General features: G+C 40.4%; 1 protein-coding gene across 1 annotated transcript in view; it reads right to left on the bottom strand.

Annotated features, from left to right (window-relative positions):
- The window catches only part of GRAMD1C (GRAM domain containing 1C), a gene marked incomplete at both ends in the record, with an annotated part of 56,735 nt that overhangs the window by 33,487 nt on the left and 1,549 nt on the right, over positions 1-21,699 (bottom strand). Inside the window, 2 exon segments of the mRNA XM_080613499.1 lie at positions 3,598-3,682; positions 20,562-20,690. Coding sequence (XP_080469625.1) covers positions 3,598-3,682; positions 20,562-20,690 — 214 coding nt within the window.

The following is a 21,699-nucleotide window of genomic DNA, read 5'->3' as shown; positions in this document are numbered from 1 at the left end:
TTCTCCACACTGAACAGCCCCAACTTTCTCAGCCTATCTTCATACAGGAGGTGCTCCAGTCCCCTGATCATCCTCGTGGCCCTCCTCTGGACTTGTTCCAACAGTTCCATGTCCTTTTTATGTTGAGGACACCAGAACTGCACACAATACTCCAAGTGAGGTCTCACAAGAGCAGAGTAGAGGGGCAGGATCACCTCCTTCGACCTGCTGGTCACGCTCCTTTTGATGCAGCCCAGGATACGGTTGGCTTTCTGGGCTGCGAGCACACACTGAAGCCAGCTCATGTTCATTTTGTCACCGACCAACACCCCCAAGTCCTTCTCTGCAGGGCTGCTCTGAATCTCTTCTCTACCCAACGTGTAGCTGTGCCTGGGATTGCTCCAATCCAGGTGTAGGACCTTGCACTTGGCATGGTTAAACTTCATCAGGTTGGCATCAGCCCACCTCACAAGCGTGTCAAGGTCCCTCTGGATGGCATCCCTTCCCTCCGGCGTGTCAACTGAACCACACAGCTTGGTGTCAGCGGCAAACTTGCTGAGGGCGCACTCAATCCCACTGTCACGTTGTAGTAAGATAATCATTTTCCACTAAACAGATTCTAATCTCTAGCTAGAACTATCTGCAAAGTGAGACACTAAAAGGCAGCTTGAAGCTACCCAGTTCCTCAGGCATCAGATATTTTCAGAAGTTGACTGTCATTCTTATTATGATACTGCCCGTGGCTGAAACATCCCTATTGAGAAACAGATTTCATCTAGAATACAATTACCCATCATTAGATACCTGCTGATTAAGAACCAGGTCAGAGGACTTTAATGCATTTTTAAAAAAACCTCTCAAGTTACATAATTTCAGACCCTGAAGATTCAAAAGGAATTTTCAGAAGTACTACTGCTAGAAACTCAAGACTTTCCTTTTGGAAGCTCAAGCCTAAAGAAGGCTACCTTATGTATAGAAAATGTACCTATTCAAGCAGGATGTTATTGATTCTAACTTCAGAGGTATCAAAGAGTTTTGTTATTTTGAAAAGCAATGTATCTGCTAGTGTCTGAGACAGAATTTTGGTTTTGTGTACAACAAGATGATGAACACAGTTGTTCTGAGCACCAAGAGGTTCAGAAGACCCTTGCCATCCTAACTTCAAGGTAAGTCTGCATCTACAGGAGTTTTTATTATGATTTTTTAAATTCCCTTGGGTTTTCCCCTCAAATAATCAAGTAGAAATAGAATTTCTTGCAACAAGCATGAGGCACATATACAAGACATTATTTCAAACAGAATTAAAGAAATCCAAACCAGTAAGCTGTAAGTGCACGTTTAAAGAGAAGTCAGATACCAGAACACTGAGATAGCAGGGAGAGGGAAGGCAGCAGGAGTTTGAAGTTAAGGACTTGAGGAAAGCATTATCAAGAAGTTTGTATCCGACTTCTATGTTTGGGGCAGGGAGACAGACAAGTGATAACACCATGACCAACCTACACAAAAAAGGTGATGCTGCTTGTAAACAACATTTTCAGAAAAATTAGTGGCACTCCTCTAAACTCCCATTTCAATTCCCAAGTCATTCCTCTTCCATTATAAGAAAATAATTATATTTCACAAAATCTTTATATACAGTGCTCATTATAGTGGAAGCTGCTTGGTTTTTTCACAGCTAAGCTAAGAATGGAGTAGTTACAGTTACTTTAATGAACAGCAGCAAGTAATAGCTTCTCTGAACACTGTAAAGCCTGTAAGTTTCTCTGCATCAAGCAAAGGAAAAGCCCTTTGCTTAGAAGACACAAAAAGTCCTTCCAAAGAAGCACTGCTTTTTATGGGGTAAAAACTCCATCATGTATAAAAAATAATGATTTTGCTTCTGATGGAACAGGTCCTACATTATTGAGATTAGCCCATCACTAAATCTTTCTCCAAATCCTAGGTAGTCTGTTCATTGAACCTGTGCTTCAGTTTGCTCCATGTCTTTCTGTACGAATCCTCTTTCAGGAGACATACCAAAACAATGCTATGAAGTAATATCCCTTTCTTCTGTTTCACTTCTGTACTGAATTCAAGTATTTCAAAAATGCAAAAGGCATTTAGAGGAAAACTAATTCCTTCTAAGGCTGGAAAAGGATGCAGGTAATTAACAATTTCAGAGCTGTCACTTGCACAAATTTATCTTCCATTAATCTGGACAGAACTCATGGCAAACTGGAAACATATACTGACAGCCTCCCAATATCCACTTCCTTAAAGATGGCATAAGAGGTGAACATTAAACAATACCACCCTTGTATTAAAACAAATCCCAATTCTGTGACAGTACATTTCTTTCATGATGCTCAGGCAGCATAGGCAGACTTACCTGCAAGACAAGTAATAAAAGAGAAATAAGGTGCATTACTGCATGCAAAGGGGGTAGGGTTACAGGCTTACCTTCTCTGAATTCTGAAGTGGAGCATAACAGAGAGCTCAAAAGGAACATTTTGATGCCAAGTAGTTATGCACCATAGTTTGATAGTCTCTGCCACCTTGTTCTGTCTCCTCCCACCCCATAGACTTATCTCCTCTGCTCTTCCAGCTGAGTGTTACGTCTATGCCTGCACCTATGTCATGAGCATATGGGTAAGCTAAACTGGTATACTGGGATGTGAAAAACCTCCACTCAAGGCATGAACCAGCCCAGAATTAGCAGCATCAGATAACATACTTCATGCTCAGTACGGGCAGTAACCACATGCGCACACACCAGTGTGAGGCACAAAATGTTTTTATCTGCCCTCTCTATACCATGGTGGCAAATACATTCAAGTGCGCACCATTAAGTCAAGATAAAATGAGTATTTGTTTGTGTTTTTCAATGATATCCTACGATAGCTGATGGGAATTATTCATTTAAATGCTGAATTTTATGTCCTCATACCAGATAGCTGGCATTTGTCTCCAAAAAGTGTTTTTTTAAATTACAAGTGGGACTGTAATTCTGGGACTGTGTCACTCAGTCCCAGAAGTCACATTAATCAAGTGCCAAGGGCAACCGTCTAGGTTAGGGGTAGGGGTAGGTTTAGGGTTAGTGTACCTCTTGTAGCATCACACTAAGTTTTCTGTCTGTGCTGGAAAGAGCATACAACAAATTCAGTGCCCTCAGGATTAACTCTACCTGGTTTTCTCACACTTGCATTGCACAAACCAATACACATATGTTGAGTTTGTGTTCACTGCTCACCATGACCCTGCATAGTGATCTTTCTTTCCAGCTTGTCAGCTAACGGCTGTCACATCTCCACTGCTGTCAGGAAGTAAAGTACTAAAAAGTAGCAGAAGGAAAAGACATCAAGAGGTTCCCATCTCGTATCCAAATGAACTGGAGGATCTGTACCCTCTCCTTCACTTCTCAACCTCCTGAAGGAATTTGTCTTTTTTCAGAAAACAGGCAGTACAGAAGAGGGGTATGGACCTGACTTTCTCTGAAAGTATCTGATGCTAGTTTGGAGACAGAAAAATAGGAAGTTATCAGCTATAGTTAGAATTTGCCACAAAAAAGAAGCCTTGGCACTACTGCAGTCTGGAATTATGAGCCAGAAGACAAACGCTTTTTGTATGATTGCATCTTACCTACTATGAGTCTCTCGGAATCCGGCAGATGAGAAAACTGTCTCTTGAATTCCTCACTCCTATATTTGTAAGTGGAACTTGAGAGCTGCAACAAAGAATGGTAATAGGTTAAAGCAAACAAACAGATTTATTTTCAGCCATCAACCATCTTCATACTGGATGTGTAATTTTATCTTGAAGCACAAATTAACATCAAAAGAGCAATGAAGAACTGTAACTTTATGCTTGCTTATATAAGAATGTGCTTCTGTATTTAGGATAGCATTGGCCAAACTATTCCCTGTATCAGGCCAGATGCCAATTGCAAGGTATTACAGTTGTATGATGGCAAGCTCCTCCACTCACAGGGACATGAAAGCCCCTTCCACAGCTAAGTCTTCCGGCACAGACTGAATGAAGAGGCAGCAATGCCATGACATAGGAGGTGACAGAGCAGACCAAGTCCTCATGCAGGCCACTAGCTGGTCACAAGGACACAACCTAGATCACCAGTTTCTACTTGGAGTACCATTTCAGGAATAGTACAATTATAGAACAGTTTGGGTTGGAAGAGACCTTAGGATCATCTAGTTCCAACCCCCCTGCCATGGGCAGGGACACGTTCCACTAGACCAGGTTGCTCGCCAGTTGCTGTAATTAGGCCAGTAGGAACAACAGCAAAAGTGTCCTCCAGTCAGCACAAATAGCAGCACCACCATCACCTCTTGATTTCCTGATCTGTTCTACATTTGATCATATATTTAAAAAGATCACTGTCTATCGCTCCTTTGAGGTTCAAACTGGGCAGTAAACTAAGAGCAAAGCGGATTAATCCAGATGGACTTGAAGTCAATATTCTTAGAAACGAATGTCCCTGTTCCCATTCAAATACAGAGCTTCAGCATGTTCTCCAGAAACAATTCTGCTGTAAAAGCCCTAGTTTTCATTTTACAGCAATAAAAAGGCCAGGTTTTTTCTTAAAAGATGTTGGCTGCTTATTTTAAGGGCCATCTTAACTAAATGCTGTGTAAGACTCAGCTGGACTATAGCTAAGACATGAAAAAGTTATTTAATCATAGGTACAAATATAGTATTAAAGCTCCTTTTACACCTTTTTTTTTCTTTTTCTTTTTTTTTGTTTTAACCTTTCTAAAGATCTTAAGAACATGGCTGCTATTCTTTCCTTGAGCACCGTATTACTCCAAAACTTGACATTCACCATTAAATCCATCTACCATAAGATTAGTGGCTATTTACTGTGAGCGTGAGGGAAGAAAGAAGAAAGAAGAAAGGAGGCAAAGAACCACTTCTGACTGTATGACCTTGCAGCAAGTTTAACAAGAAAATACCCAGTTTTAGCACACTCCTATAGAGTGTTAGTTGGACACTACTTTCTCATTACCTCTGTGGTTGTTGTCAAAACTATCTCAGAACAAAGACAGACTTATCTTCAGCTTGAGGGCCTTTTAATAAATTAGTGCCATTATAATTATTAAGATTCTCACATTTTGCTGTTTTCCACAGAAGAGATTACTTCTCCTTGCCATTCAGAGGTTCCCTGAACACCACCCTAAACACACATCCTATGACTGTCTGTCATCTACCCATAATTGAGAATCAAGATCTTTGGCCACACAAACATGAGTGCTTACTTCAAGGTCAGGTGCTTAAGAGCATAAAACACAGGAGACGGCAAAGTCACTCTGACTCAGTTTAGCTTTAAAAATTACCTTTTATTACCACTGATAAACAAAAGTCTGACCACTGGTGAGTACATATTTGATGTTCACTAATATTCTGAGTATTGCAATGAAAAAACGCAGCGAAGGGGTGAAACAAAAAAATATGTCCACCCCTCCCCTTTTGAGATAAGTAAGCATGAAAGCTGCAGGTACAACTAACAGGGCAACATGTCAGATGTGTCCTACTAAGCTGTATGCTTCCAGTTATATTTCAGCTATTTCTGAGATTATGAAAATAACATTCCCTGAGAACATGTCATCTACTGAAGTAGAAAGGCTATGGTTTCTTGACCATGCCACATTGAGCCCTTTAAGACACGCTTTTAACAGATCACCTGAAACAGGCATCTAATGACTGCACAGCTTTGAAGAAATGGAGTTCTGTGCAATTACTCCAGAAAAAGACATCGGGAAAAATGAAAAGTTAACTCAAAGCTGCAAAGTTTCCACCTGTAGTTCCAGCAAAGGCCCTACAGTTTATGCAGTCATACCTCAGTTGACTGAGATCTGAGCTTGTGATGACAAGACTAACACACAAGGGGACAAAAGAAGCAGTCAGCCATGACAGCAAAAGAAAGTTCACAATCTTCAAGCCTGATTTACGAAAACACGATTTAAGAAGCCACGCTGTTAAAGAGATAAGCAGTTTCTCAAACACACTTTATACAAGAGATAAGAGCTACACTGAAGAGTTTTTGTGGCTGTAAGACAAAAGGAACCAAGAAGAGAGGAGGAACATCACAGTATCACACACACATTTATATTAGTGTTTGAATCAGCCAGTTCAACAGGGCCAAGAATCCAAACTCAAGTTATCTTGAGTTTTACTTAGCAACTGAATTCTTCCAGAGCATGAAACCTGCTATAGTTTGTCTGAGAAACCCTTGCTAGCATTTAGAAGTGTTCTTTATCATGAGTGACAAACAGGCTACAAGAAATCATCTTATTAACTGTAGGTTTCTACTGAGTTCTTAGGACATTTATAAAGAGCCTGCTCTGAATCTTTATCTAATCAGTATTAAAAAAGTGAGCACATTGAAACTTTAACCTTATCCTTTCCTTACTTTACATGAAAACTAGCTCACTTAGATCGGTAATTATTATGTACTCAGTATATGCCTTGGTGATCAAAATCTCACTCAAAGGACTTGCGAAACATCACGGATAATTTTAACAATATTGTTATTATGAACTTTAAGGAAATAAGATTTCCATTTCTATGAAAACTGCATCTCTCATAATTACTATTATAACACCCAAGATGTGGGAGCATTTGAGGAAGGTTGCCACCTCTGGGTTACAAAATTAACCACTAAGTATTAAAAGAAAAGTGTAAATTAGGCTGTTGCATGGCATTTAAAGAGATGAAAATAGCAACTTATTTTTAACACATGCACATTTCAAAGTTTAATTATAAGTCATCGGGCAAACACTTTGCCTGAGGATAATCTTCCGCATTTATGGGTATGCTATACTTAATCATTAAGAAAATTATTAAGTCCAGCCAACAACATATTAGCATTCTTTATCTGAAGCCACAAAATACACTAGAAACCTGTAAAATAGTATAAGCATAAAAACCTCCTCAGTGCCATCCAAAAAAGTTTTACAGAAGACAGTTATGTAAGACCCAGATAGTACTTGAAGACACATAACCCAGTGATTCTCATCCCTTGTTTAGAAATGGACCAGAGTCCAACTATGTAAAGTCATGCTCCAGAAAAAAAATATGTTAACTTAAATAGAACTAAGCTGAGTTATTTATACAATAGAAGCCTGTTAAAAAACAGCTTCCCTTCATATTTACAGCTTCAAAAGCATGGACACTGCAAATAGCTTGTGCCATTTTGCAAACTACAGAGGATAATTAAGCTACACCTTCTTCCAGGCGTACAGCAGAGATGCTAACCATTAGGAAATTATCTGATTGCACATACCACTAAGGATGCAACCTCAGCAAAACAGTGTGCACATTTTTTTAGCATTTGCTAATGACAGCAATAATTTTGCATTTGCTTTGTTAGTGTTTTCCGCTTGTTTCAAGACATCACAAAAACCACATTACCTGACAATTTGCATTCTATAGTTTGACATGCAGCTATGCATAACAGCAGCTGAGAAGACATGGAAGTTGACCTCACTACCAAAGTAATACAATTCTGATGTCATCTCACTTTAAGAGATGCATAAAAAAATCATAGAATGGCGTGGGTTGGAAGGGACCTTTAAAGGTCATCTAGTCCAACCTCCCTGCAATGATCAGGGACATCTTCAACTGGATCATGTGCCTCCCATTGAGCTTCAGACTTGGTATCAGTTACTGCCATGTGCTTGGGGTCCCAGAATCAAACAAGCTACGAGCCAGCTGCTGGACCCTTCTATGCTCAGAAGCCACACTTAGCCATCAAAAGATGTGCAATGAGATGCATGGCTTTGCTCCTCTGTCTACAAGCAAGCAAGTCCATGTCACTATCTCAACACCCCACATAAAGACCACCTGATGTGCTATTCTCCAAAGATATAAGAGGTTGCATATGAAGTTTCTAGACATGGTCAAAAACAACTCTGGATGTGAGGAAGGTTAGGCTAAAAGCGCTTTTTAATCCTACACTAACACGTTAAAGCAAACATTAAATATCCTGGCAAAAATTGCTGCATTTCAACTGAAGAATGCATTGTTTTCTCCTCTCTTCATATGCATCTAAAATTCTTCTTAGTACCAGGTAAAAGAAAAAGCAAGCAGACTCCAGAAGACAAGTCAGACAGTTATCTGGTATGCGAGCAATTAAAAAGCAAACACACAAACCCAAACAAAACATACCAATATTCCACCTTCAGCAAGTCTAAAGCATCAATAGGTTAGGAGAGGGCTATGTTAACAGCCCTGAACAAAAGCCTCATTTAGCAGTATAAGGCAGGCAAACTTAAGACTTCACATACTCCGAAAGAACACAAGAACTCTTGTGGCACACTTAGATCCATTCCAGCCTCTTTGCTGAGGCTACCTGTAAAAGGTGCCAAGTCTGACTAGCCTTTCTATCAGAAACACTGATCCAACTGCAACCATTTCTTCAGTCCAAGAAAACTCTTTAGGACCACCCAATCTAATCTATAACACACAAACCACAGCTATCTTGCAATTCAGCTCTTGCTTTAAAACCAGAGCTGAGATGACTAAATTTCTCTTCAGGAAAGGTTAAAAAATAAATAAATAAATAAATAAATAAATCCTTATGGAAAAATCCATCCTAGGTAATAATTCACTTTGTGAATTATTTTCAGATTGTGAGCAAGTTACCCCATATCTTCTTTTGGGGCAGGGATTTAACTTCTCAAGTCTATTAGCAATCAGGTTTTTTTCAGACTTACTCTCATAGCTTTTCTGAATCCCTTCCTATTTTCAATGTGCTTCTTAAAAGCCAGATGTACCACTGCCGGAATCACTGTAAACACACACAAACCTGCCTCACATTTGCTCTTATGCACAGAATCCCAGTGGAAGCTCACAACCATGTGACTACCAGTCTTCCTTATCTCTTTCACAGTTCTAGGCCACAGTTTTCCATTTCTTCTGAAAGCAAGCGTGAGGATGTACTTTGAAAGTGTCATAATTGTTCTGTTTACCCTGTCACAAGTAAACAGTCCAGATCCACTGTTACAGTGATCTATTTTCAGTAATCATTCCTTGACAGAATCACAGAAAAATTCTGGGTTAGAATTAACTTTCAATTATTGAGTACTCAGAAGCTTTACTCACAGTAACCTACTGTTCTATACTGTCTCTTAAAGCATAAAAGCATTAATCCTGCACAGTGAAAAAAACACTCACAGGAGCTGAAGAGCAACACCACCTTACTTAGGGTGACATGCTGTGCTGTGTACAGTACACTATGCACTTTGGGACTGGATGTGTACACAGTGCCCACTTTTGGTTTGGTCTTTTTTTTTTTGTTTTAAAATAAGGAGCTGTTTGATCACACACAATTATCCACAGTTGTATTTAATTCACAGGTCATACGAGGCACGACAACCAGCAAGAAGGAAAACAAGCAACCGTTACCAGGTTCAGCCATCGTATTCCTTAGGAGCCTGCTTTCCAAAAGTTCCCATGCTCTCAAGGAAGTGGAAACGCAGCTCCTAGCCACGGAAGAAGTGGGAAGAGTTTAAGGAGCCAGGACTATTTTACTTACATTCATTACATGCTCTTCTTCATTCACCCTTAACTTCTCTGGAGGGGGGAGTCTCATAAGCACAGGGCACTCTTCCAGTGGGCCACTGGCAGGCACAGGGCTGTGCACTAGGGTCATTATGTTCCCTTCTGTGGCCCAGCCCCCCTCTTATTTGCAGAGGCTGAAGGAGAATCAGATTTTAACACTTCTTAATTACTGAGCAGAAAATAAACCCATGGCAGTTCTCCTTCAGTGGCATCTGTGTACAGGCAGAGTGGCATCCAGTAAGAATTTTGGTGCAACTAAGTCCTTCCTCTGTTGGAAATAGAACATGTAAAATTGCAAGGAATTGATATTAAAATTTAGGTCACAAGCAAATACTCAGGCTACTTTCTAGGGTTTTGTTTGTGGGCTTGTTTTGTTTTTCTTTTTAAATCCTATGAGATCCCATAAACAAGGCTAAAGAGAATCCCTAGTCCCCAAAACAGAGTGTTACTATTAACTAGTTCTTACAGATGCACACGAAAGTATACTAAAAATGTTAGACAGATTATTATTTACCCCTAACACTGATAGCTTCCAAAAATCCATGTAGAAAAAACTCCTCAAAACTATTTCACCATTGAGAACTTCTGAAATACTGGATACACAACTTACAAAATATGTGGCGCCCAGTATCATGAAGTCGACTGAATCTGGTACTTCAGAAATGTACACTGCTCCCATTTACTTTAAAGTCTGGGTCTAGTTCATCCCACAGCACTTGAAGAGTAGCCTAGCCCATACCAGCTCCTGGTATGTGGACATGAGTCTCATCAAGCCATCACTGACCTGACATGTGGCAAGGCCCTGCTTTTCTGAAAGCCGGTTCTGGCCAACCGCTGACATGAACATGAGCAAAATTTAGTGTCATGGTTTAGCATCATATGAAATACTGAGAACTATGCTGCTAACATTAAGTTACATAACTAGGAATAGAACAAAAGTATCTTTTTTGTGAAGAACTTATAAATTTGCCTTCCTTTCCAAGCAGAAAGAAAACTCAAAGATTCAATGTTTAAAAAGTTGAACTTTTTCCATTCATATACTATGAGGTTCTCTATTTCTTCAGCAAACTTTGGGCTGCACAACCAGTTAAAGTCAGGTGGGGATTTTTTTTGTTCTTTAGAAAAAATAAATAAATAAATAAAATACAAACCAACAGTGGAAAAGATGCAGAACAATTTTGTAACAAACTATTTCATTTTAGAATTTGCGAGGAACTCTCCCAAGTTTCTCCCTTAAGAACTCACTGAAATTAGCTCAATTTCACAAGCCATTTCATTTTGTTGAAATAGGGTTCAGCTTAAGCTATTCCAACAAGGCCTTTGGGAAACAAGCTGATAACCTTCTTACCAGTGACAAGAAAGCTTCTTGTCATTAGTAGTGTTATAGACTTTACCCCAAAAACCAGAAAATAGTCTGGATTGAGAACATCCTCTGCTTATGAAGCAATTGCTTTATAATACTCAGTACTTACTCTGTGCAAATAAGCATTCTAAAGCATTTTTTTAAATGGTGAAGCCAATGTACTTTCATAACAACTCTGATTTGGATATAAAAATCTCAAGTTTGACATGTACAATGAGGAGCAAAGCATATGCTTCATTTCAGAAATAAAACTGACTGAGGCATGAAGCTAATGTAAAGTCAGAACACATACACCCCCTACACACACCTCCTTCTCTAGCTGCCTGCAGCCTGTTCCAACCCATGCAAATCCCTGGCCAACACTCCGGCAGCCTCTACGGCTCTCCCTTGTCTCACCCACTCGCTCAGTCAGTGCTGGACCCCATCCAGCAGAGCTAGCTAGTGTTCTGCCAGCCTTTGCTTGCATGCCAGCTTGGAAACCAGGCTGAAACACACTGGCCTTGTGGAACATAGACACAAATGCTGCAACAAGTGGCCAAAGAAAACTTAAGATGTGAGGGTGGCATAGAGCCTGCCCAGGTCCAATCTAAAAATCAGCATCATCTAAATGGATCTGGGAGGCAAACTGCAGTAGCATAGATCATTTCAAGTGCACAAAAAGTCCCAAAGGGGACAGCAGTGGAAAGTACTATCACCAGGGAAACATCGGCTTGGAAAGGAGCACTCAAAGCCCAGCACTCCTGTATCTGATCAGCACTGATCTGTACCACTGAGGTCTATAGCCCACACACCAGTCTTAAAGATAGACTGCATCTAAGCCTGGTAGCTCAACATGGGCCCAAAGTCTACTCTCACAAAAGACTTGGCCATTGACCACTTTATAATTCAAGCCCTTGCTAAGAGACCTCCCCAGTCTGAGCTCCAGAGCAGGACAGGAAAATCCCAAAATGAGTACGCTACCATCTCCCCCCAGCCCCCAGCTTCCCAGAGCTCAGTTCTTTGTAGGCATAGAGCAGACACTTGGAGGCAGGGGGGCTTCACATGCCCATCAGACCTCTCTACCTGCTCTGAAGGGGAAACAGCAGGCCTGCATCTATTCTGATTTCTTTGTGCTGTTTGTCCCTTTCCATCTACCTTACCTAGGACTTGCAAGTACCTACATGAAGTCAGGCTCTGACTGCTGTTTGTGTAGGGGGCTGTTCCAGAAGCAAGGAGGTCTACAAAGGAAACAGCAGGCTGAACAGGCCACGAGCCACTGCAGTAGTGAGGGGCTGTGGAGCCTCTCTGCTGCATGGCACCACCCACCCAACCCCAGCTGCAAGACAGCATCCCTAGAAGCTATCACAACACACATAAGGTTTTCAGAGCTATAGAAGAGGCAGGTGTCTCTATGGTGTATCCTCCTCACCCACAGAAGGCCCAGCCTTCTGCAAGGCAGATCCCCTTGGGCACTTGGCTGAATGCAGAGCTAACGACTCACTCAACAGCAAGGAGAGATCCCCCTCCCAGCGCAGCCCTTCTGAGGAAGCCAAGAGAAGAAACAGAAAAATGCATTTCAAGGCATTTTAATTACTCAGATTTAAACCTGAAAGCTTGAAAGAGGAAGATAATTGAATACAATGGGGCTATATTTATAGTCATTTTGCCAGCCACAGCTGTTCACTAGGATTAAGCAATTGTCTTTGTGCATCTAGCTGGGTGGTGGTGCTTCAGAAAGCCCACAGTTCTGTTGTCAAGATCAGCTACATATGTAAATAACAGGAACTGGTTTCACCAGAAAAACAAGGCAACTCCTGCTTTCCCAAAGCAAAGCTAGGATACATTACAGAGAATCGCTGTGTACTGAAAGAGCAGCAAGATATTGGGAGGCAAATACACACACAAAAATATTCATTGGCAATTCCTTTGCCTGAAGAAGATGGTAAGAGGACTCAAAAGGATCTCAGAAAGGCCTTGCCAAAGTCTGGGTATCAGTGAGACTCAGGCCTCAGAAGTAGCATAAGTGAATTACGTGCATTTCCTGTTTATAAGACAACACAATCTTCAGCCGATTAAACACCTGAGTCTGGAAGTCTGCAATTAGCCATAAAAACTATAATTTCAGCTTCTAATGTAATTATTTATATAACTGCTACCAAGTACTTCCGAGTTTGAATGAAACAAACTTTTACATTTTAAATAAGAAGGTTAAGCAAAAAGCTCAAAGAGATCTGGGCACATCCATCAATAAACATCTTCCTCAACTCTGAAGTGGAAACAAAGGTGCTTTTAGCTTCCAGGAGGCAAGATGATCTAATCTCAGATTCACTCAGCATACTCATCACCACCACCCATAGCTGGCAATAACTTATTTGACCCGGTAGTAAAATTATGCCTATTATGCCCCTGTCAGAGACCATGTTTCATGCTGCCTCCCTGCGACACTAGTACAAACCAAGATCACAAGGATCTTGAGTGCCTACCTTCTTTTCAATCTGGGGAAAAAAAAGTGGATGTGTCTACTTTCCTGACTTCAAAGATGCAGCATTCAAGCAATCTGTTTTGTTTTGTTTTAGTAATTTCATCTACTACACAAGGATTTGAAAAACACAAACAAAAAACCCACAACAAACCAAAACCAAAAACACCACACAACAAAAACCCTGTGATACATCAAGTTCTAAAACAAACATAATCTCTTATGTATGAGCACTGCAGTTACTATTTTAACATTGTGTAACTGAAGCGAGTTTGTCACCCTCCCAGCACAAAGTTATCCTTTAGCTCAATTTGTCCGCTCCCCAGTTTAATTTCGAGTTCCTATAACTATGCTGTCCAGATTTCAACAGTCCTAAAAGTACTAACTAATATGATGCAATGGCAATTAAAAGCTCAGTGAGGATGATTTCCTTTTGGATAAAAAAAATACATTCCTTTCTGAACAGCAGTTTCATCTGACTCATTTGTTTCTACAGCATGTGTGTGAAACAATTAGCCGATGTTATTTGTTAAGAACATCTGTTCCTTCACCTGATCTTTCACTGCAGGCTGCTGAAGTAACGAAAATAAATAAATATGAAGCTGCTTTAGACTTACTTGATCCACAACGAAGGGGAGAATTCAGATGGGTGAGGGGACCTCCTACATTAAAGTAACTATAAGATACTACTGAACTCATTTTCCCTACCTGCAACAAAGTCCCCCCAAGATTACTTAACCAAAAGTAGCCAAATACAGAAGCAAAAGAATAGTGTACCTCATTCGCCCTTTCCCATCCTTACTTTGCCAGAACTGGACTCTGGCATCCCTAACCTCTACTTAAGTTTAACAGTCCCCAGATTTTGGTCATAAAAATGTTCATGAAGGAAACAATCATCTCAGTAGTAATTCCTCCTGGTGTTGTTTACTTTTCAGCAACTCATACAAGGATAAACAAATACTTTGGATGAGGACTATGGTGAAAACCTGAAGAAGCATTAAACAAACTACAACAGTAGTTACATAGTTAATGTCATAGTGACTGTAGTCAATTACATGAACTGTTTTGGTGCAAGTTACACTGCTCACCTCATTAAGCCTGCTAATAGCCTACTGCACTTGAAATGACATGGAAAATAGCACCCACCAAGCAATTTTTCCTACAAAATACCCAACTTGATCTCTTCCTAGTCTACCTAAGAAACCAAATCCAGATTTTGCTCGTAGTTGTTTCTAGATTACAAAGCCGCTACCAGATTTGACTGAGCCATACTCAGCACAGACCATACCTAATTTTTCTTCAACTTCATATAAAAACAGAGTGCAAAGGGTCAGCTGATTCAAGACCTGTATATCAGTACAAGCAGATCGTACACACCATGGCCCATCATCACATACCTCAACTTGTTCTGAACAAGGAGTAATATCTTGAGTCCTGATGGGTAGTCATAGCAGAAGACAGAAGCAGCTGAGAAGTCGTATGAGCCGACCAAAGTCCTGAATGACTTTACCTGTCATTTCCCTAGTAACATTAGGGGATTGCAGTAACAAATACACAAATATCCCAAGTGTATGTTTTACTGACTCTGCAAGCAGCTTCAATAAGACAGCACTACCTAAAAAAAAAATAAAATCCTTACTTACTCCATGTGATTTCTAAAATGCTGGCACCACCAAAGAATCCTGACACAACTCAATCATTGCATAACCATCTGCTACACAGGATGACATAAAATGTAACTTCCAGAGTGCTCATTAGAAAACAAGCCATATACACTTGGCTAGAACATTCTTATAGTTTTGAATAGGTAAATAAGTGCCCCAAATCATCTAAACCTCCACAAAACAGTTCAGATTTTGACTACTTTTTCTCTTAAACATTTCCTGGAGAATTTCCACCCCTAGCTGCTACTACAGACTTAATTAAATGTGCCACTGAACAATCACATCCTGTACAGTTTTGTTTACTTGCCTTCTTTCCCTCCTAAGGGATACAAGTAGCTCACCTGTACCAGACAAAGGCAGTGCTCCACCACTGCCTGTTTGCGGAAATACTGAACAAAGCTCTAATAAAATCATAAAGCACCCCCTCAAAAAAAAAAAAAAATTTAAAAAAAAAAAAAAATTACAAAAGCAGCTTACTTCCATTTCCTAGAATTGTCTTCTTAACATTTCGCTCCACAAGCTATGCGCTGCCCTTTCATTAAATAGATATCACCATTTAACCAACTCCATGCTCTTTTTCTGAACTATACTGAATTTCTAATGGTTTTGCTCCCAGTGACTAAAAGAAAAAAAGTAAATCACAAAGCTGAAGTATTTTCTTCCTAATCTATTAAACTTAACCCTCAGGTTCCAGACTAATTCTTTATACGTGTGAAATAATAATTCATATTATATATAGGTTCCCACTGCTACAGGTGAGGAAAGCTTATTTAGATAGGGCACCAACTGCCAGTCTCTGGAACAGGCTGAAACTTGACAACAGTCGGATCTACCCCAGCGCTCAGTTTCAAGTTGCATCAACAGCAATAGTGGGATTCCCAGTATGAGAAGCGAGAAAAGCACTTTAGCTTAAGCAGCCATGCTCAAAAGCTAGTCAGAAATACAGATTTTGTCTTTTCCTACCATTTTAAAACGTTGCTTCTCTATAATCAGTGCTATCACGTAACTGAAAAGGCACCTATTCTAGATTCCAGATACATAAACAAACAACATACCAGTGCTAGAAGTACAGCAAAAGCTTGTACTTGTTATGACACTTTACAGAAAAGGACAGCATAAGTGTGCCTAAGATTCTTCTTCTTTGGAGACCTATAGTATTCATCCAGTTCTCATCCTCCTCAGCAGACTGCTTCATACCAGCAAATAAACAGGAGGCTAAAAATCCTCCTCCAAAGTCACAAGCCGTATCTGTCCTTCACAACCCAACCATTTGGAGGCACAGATGAGATGTAAGGCTTTCTTCAGAAGTAGTAACATAACAAGCACACAAAGATGAAGCAACCATCAGAAGGCCTTAAATACCAGCCAGCCAAAACACAGTTACTGAATTAACACGCCCAGTAAACCACTCCCAGAGTGAACATGACTCTTCAGAGAACCACGGAAGAAGCACTCAAACTAGAGATGCAAGAAATACTTCATCTAACCCTTCTGGCCTTTGGCCCCAAGTGTGTCACCTTTTATCTGTGCTGCAGTAAGTTATGTTCCAAATAGTAATGTATATCTGCATCCCTCCTGTGCAGGTTTGAGTCATATACCATATTCTTGGCATCCAGATTTTTCACACGCTCCACAGACTAGCTCTCACAGAAACCAAATCCATGCCTGTAAAAATTCAAACTCCATTTCCAAATCTTGTACAAATAAAAGCCTTATTTTCACTTTCCACTGTAGCACTTGTTTGCTTCTACTGTCATATTTCTTTACACTGACCAACTCTTTAAACTGCCATTACATTGCAATCAAATTGGCTTTTTTAAATCCTCTTATTATTTTTCCCAACACCTCCTTGGCATCTCACATTTCAAATTCTCAAACAAGCCTCTCAGATAAAAGCAATTTTCTGAGATGCTCATTTGATTTCAACTCTTTCCACCTACTTTTTTGTTGCAAGGGAATAACTTACTTTTTTGTTCTTTCTTTCCATAGGCATTCTTCTTATTGTAGACACATATGGACTTACTTTGATTGCTTATTAACAGAAACTAGAGTCCTCAGACAGAACGCCTCAGTCTTGATGCAAGGATCCTTTTGATTAGCTTCCTGTTTCACCTTTACCTTCTTCATTACAGTAGAACACTTCAGATTTTCACAAGGTTTCTTCTTCCAAGGATATTAACTCAAATTATGTTTCAGTATGAAGAACTTAAAAATGATAAAAAGTGAATTCAAATTCTCGAGATGAGGCTTCCAAATATAACAATTTCCAAAACATCTTTGACTTCCATCATTTCTATTTGCAGTAGCCAAAACTGGCAATCAAAAGTAGGTGCAAGCTTTACAGGTTCCAGTGAAGAGGGAAAGCCCTCAGATTAAGTTTGTGATTAAGCTTTTTTCTTCCTCTCGTGAGGTTATAGAAGTCTGGCTTTGTCTACCTCCAGGGAAGGGTCTTCAAACAAGAGAAAAAAACAAAACAAAAACCAGCCACCAAAAAGCCTCAAACAAAATACACAAAAGACCCACCCAGACACCATCCACCTTAACACCAGCAGTTAGTGACACTATCAATTTAAGAATTGCTTACAGCAGCACAGAAAATTCTTTCTTCTCAAAATTTCTCAACAAAGCTAGCCAAAGTTGTGTTTTGGTTTTTAAGAGATGGGGGAAAATTATGCATAGTAGGAGTCTTTTCTTCCTACCCTGCTAATTTTTCCTGCTATCCTTCCTTCTCCCCACTCACCATAGCCAGGAGAGCAATTGTATCCCAGAGGCTTCCAACCCTAGCTTTCTGCTAATTATATGTGTTTACAGCACTTGTTGAGCATTCATGATACCTGGCCTGGCTTCCAGAGGCATGGCACAACTGTTTACTCCCACTCAAATCCATGAAAAATTGAAGTTAAACCAGTCAGGCTTTAACATCCACATCAGGTTTCCATCATCAGAGAAGCAAAGAGTACATACTTAGAAGAAATGAATCCTTGGAGCAAACCAAAGTTGTCAGAAAGATGTAGCCTCTCAAAGCAAATAACCCAGGCAACAAAGCTCACCCCTGGATGCTACCACAGGCTACTCTTGCTGTTGTAGCAATTCCTTAGTCCTACTGATCTATGAGTAGGAATGAGCATAACAAATCCACACCTGCTACAGGACACAAAGGTCATCCTTTGTCAGGTGTTAGTGACACATGCTTTGCACACTGCAACAAGCTGCCTTCTGTGTTATCACCCACACATTTACTATGACTCAGTATTAAGGGAGTTTTAACGATTTGTTTATATAGTCAGCAGCTGATCATCAACCATGCAAGCTATTAAAACACATTTTCTGTCTGGAAGAGCAGGGAAAGATGCCAATGACATAACATTTTAATTAGAATATCTTAATTTGTCTCAAATTTGTGACTTTCTGCTTCTCGCAGCTTCCAAGTTGAGTCCCTTGAGGGTGAGATAAACGAGTACCACAACCTCCTATAACCAGCTTCGTAGAGGTTTTTAAAAGCAATCAGTGACAAACCGTGGCTTTATAAGTGGCTTTATAAGCCACTTTACAAGCCACAGCAGTATCTTACAAGAAGCAAGTATTTACACAATTCCTTTGTCTTAACTGCAAGATCGTATTTGCAGAACCTGATAAACACTAATTTCAAACAAATACTGAGGTCTTGAAGTATAAATCAGGCAGAAAGCAACCATTTAATCATACCAGACAACACCTCTCTTAGCGGCTGCCACTGTGCTGAAGAATCCCATTACCCTTAAGTTACAGGCACACATTACTACAGGAAGCAGAAAATGGCACTGGGAGCGAACACAACATGCTGCAGTGTACATGCCTAAAGCTCTGTTCAAAGAAACTTCTAACCTTCATGTCTCAAACCTAAAAATGCAAAGCTAGTAGCGTGGTTATATTCCTTATATATTCCATTTTACTGACTTTAGTTTGGACTGCCAAGTTGACCAAGGAAAAACAGAGTTGCTAACTGTAAGTTCAACAAACTGGCCCCAAGACCTAAGCACGTTTTTACATCACAAACTACCAACTGCTTTAATGGTTGTATACAAACCATCAAGAGTTAGTTTGCACAATCTAATTTGCCATATAACGAGAGCATAGCTGGAAGTTCCAACATCTGTGTAGCACACTTTGCTATTGATTCACGCACAGATATACAGCTGGGCACAGAGCAGAACAACCCTGTATAATCTCTGTTCCTGTAGGAACAGTGGAGAAAATACTCAACCATTCAAGTATTCACTCACTCTCTAGCAACACAAGTCTACAACCTGCTGGGATTCATTTGGCCTGTCCCATTTCCATTGGCTCCAGATTACTGTTGTTCAGTTTAAAAGTACTCACGCATTTCAGAGGAAGGTTATGCCAGGCCCCAAGATACAAAACCAGTGGTCTGACCAGCAGAACGTCCACTTAGTTTGAACAGGAGGAACGAAAAGACGTACGAGCTAGATTTATACAGACAGAGTTGGGAAATCTGATCCCCTAGTTCTGCTTGCAGGTCTGCCACAGATTCCCCAAGGCCTTTGCTAGTTACTTAATCTTTAACCTGCTGAGCACAATGAACACTCCGCTGACCTCATCCGTACACGGACACAGTAGTCCCAATGATGCTCCTATGCACAAGCTGAAGCATGCCAATTTACTGAGGCCACCTGATGCAGAACCTGAGTCAGACTGTCAGAGCTGTGAGGAAGGGCATCTAAATCTCTCATGAGATCAGGTGTTACTCTGCCTGTGGTTGCATGCCACAAGTGTTCCCCTTCCCTTCTGAACTGCAGCAACCCATCTACAAAACTAACAGCAAAACATACACTCTAAGTATACATCCATAAGTTTACCTTCCCTCAGTGCACCAGAGGGAGGGGGAGAGGGCAGGGGAAGAAAGATGAGAAATCCATCAAAAATGTAACAAAAGTACTGAATAATTAAAGACAGCATTTATTATTACACCCTCAACTTTCAATGAGGCATCTCTTTGGAGAGGAGCAAAATTAAATCCCTCCTTCCTGTCCTTCCTATTCATAAATCCCATTCTTTACACAGAACACTGGAAGCTTATTTACTCCTGTGAAAAACAAATATGTTTACTTGACAAAAGACACTAGGAGAGCACATCTGGAGAGCTACCCAACACTGAGAATCAAAACTCAGCTCTTACTGTTAAAAAGCCCCAACAATGTATTTCTAAAGGCATGGAGAGACACGGATAGGTCAATGAACTATGCAAGGAACTGGTAGATAGGACTGGGCACAGAAACCAGAAGTCCTGTCACTAACTTGATAGGTGACATCAGGTAAACAGCATCACTCCCTCTCAGTCTCAGCTTACACTTTAGTAAGCCGATAATGATAAAATTACCTACCTTACTTCATGGGTGGAGAATGCTTTACTAATTCATGACTACAAAGGAACTTGAGAACTGTAGATATAAAGCCAGTACATACATATATATACACATAAAAATTAGAATATATATATATTTATAAATAAAACACAAGTTGGAAGAAAGATAAAACATGTTACCCAAAAGCTCCAGTCAGCACTCCAGCTATATTGAGCAGGACCCTGCATCTTCTCTGTGCACGAACTAGGAGTCTCCTCTGAATCAGCAAGTAGCTGGCTAATAAGACCATGATCCACTTCATGAACTTCCTATGAACAAAGAAGCAAGGTATGTAATTCCGACAATGGAGGAGAAAGGCAAAATAAGATGGCTAATCCATATAACAACTACATGGGAAGTAAAACTTTACATGCTAGTTTCACCAAGTTGAGTGGCATGGAAGGACTTCCCACTTACAGCTTTTCCATTTACTTAACATTTTTTCCTACAGTATACTATATTTAATTATTGCTTTAGTTTTTATGAGTATTTTATTTCCACAGCAGCCACTTAACTTGAACACTCAAGCTGCACAGACAATTAAAGCCAGAATAACATCAACATGAGACATCAACATGTCTCCGGAATCTGTGGGACCTTTCAAAACTTAACAAAGGTCATGCTGGTGTAGCATTTACTAGCTGACAGACATGTTATTATAATGAGATACATCAAATATTTGTACTTAGTTAGACTGTAAGTTGTCTCTTTTGTTGTATAGCAACAAAAGGGCAACATGCAGAGGCAAATAGTTCTATTCATATCACTTATTACAATGGTAAGCACACTTCTTGTATGCTTACACACTATCTCCCCTAGTATCCCTCGCACTTGGGAGGCCAGTTTTACTTTATGAAGAGAAACTAAGCCAAAAAATTTACTTGCCCCAAGCCACCTAGGAAACTGTACAAAATCAGTGCAGGGCCCTAACCCAGCACTAACACCACCTCTATTACTGGATCCATCAATAAGAGATGAAGTTGGATTTCAAGTCTAAAACGACTCGAAACCAGAGCAATGCTGGCACCCACACAAACGCCCACGGCTAGACAGTGTTGCCAACACCCCGCCAACAGGCCAGCACTCTTCCGAGGCTCCAGCCACAACGCAGGCCCCAGCTGGCGGTACGCTCGAGAGAAGGCACCGGGGTGAGGCAGAAAACAGGGACACCCCAGGCTACGTGGGGCGATAAGAGCTGATCTCCGGAGGTCTTCCACGCAAACATACAGACTCGCCACACTTCCACCAGTTGCCGCTCATCACCCCGGCTTCCCGCAC

This window comes from Psittacula echo, assembly GCF_963264785.1.
Source record: "Psittacula echo genome assembly, chromosome: 3".
Taxonomy (NCBI): domain Eukaryota; kingdom Metazoa; phylum Chordata; class Aves; order Psittaciformes; family Psittacidae; genus Psittacula; species Psittacula echo.
Note: the sequence above shows the minus strand (reverse complement) of the source record. Positions and strands in the feature narration are given on the sequence as shown.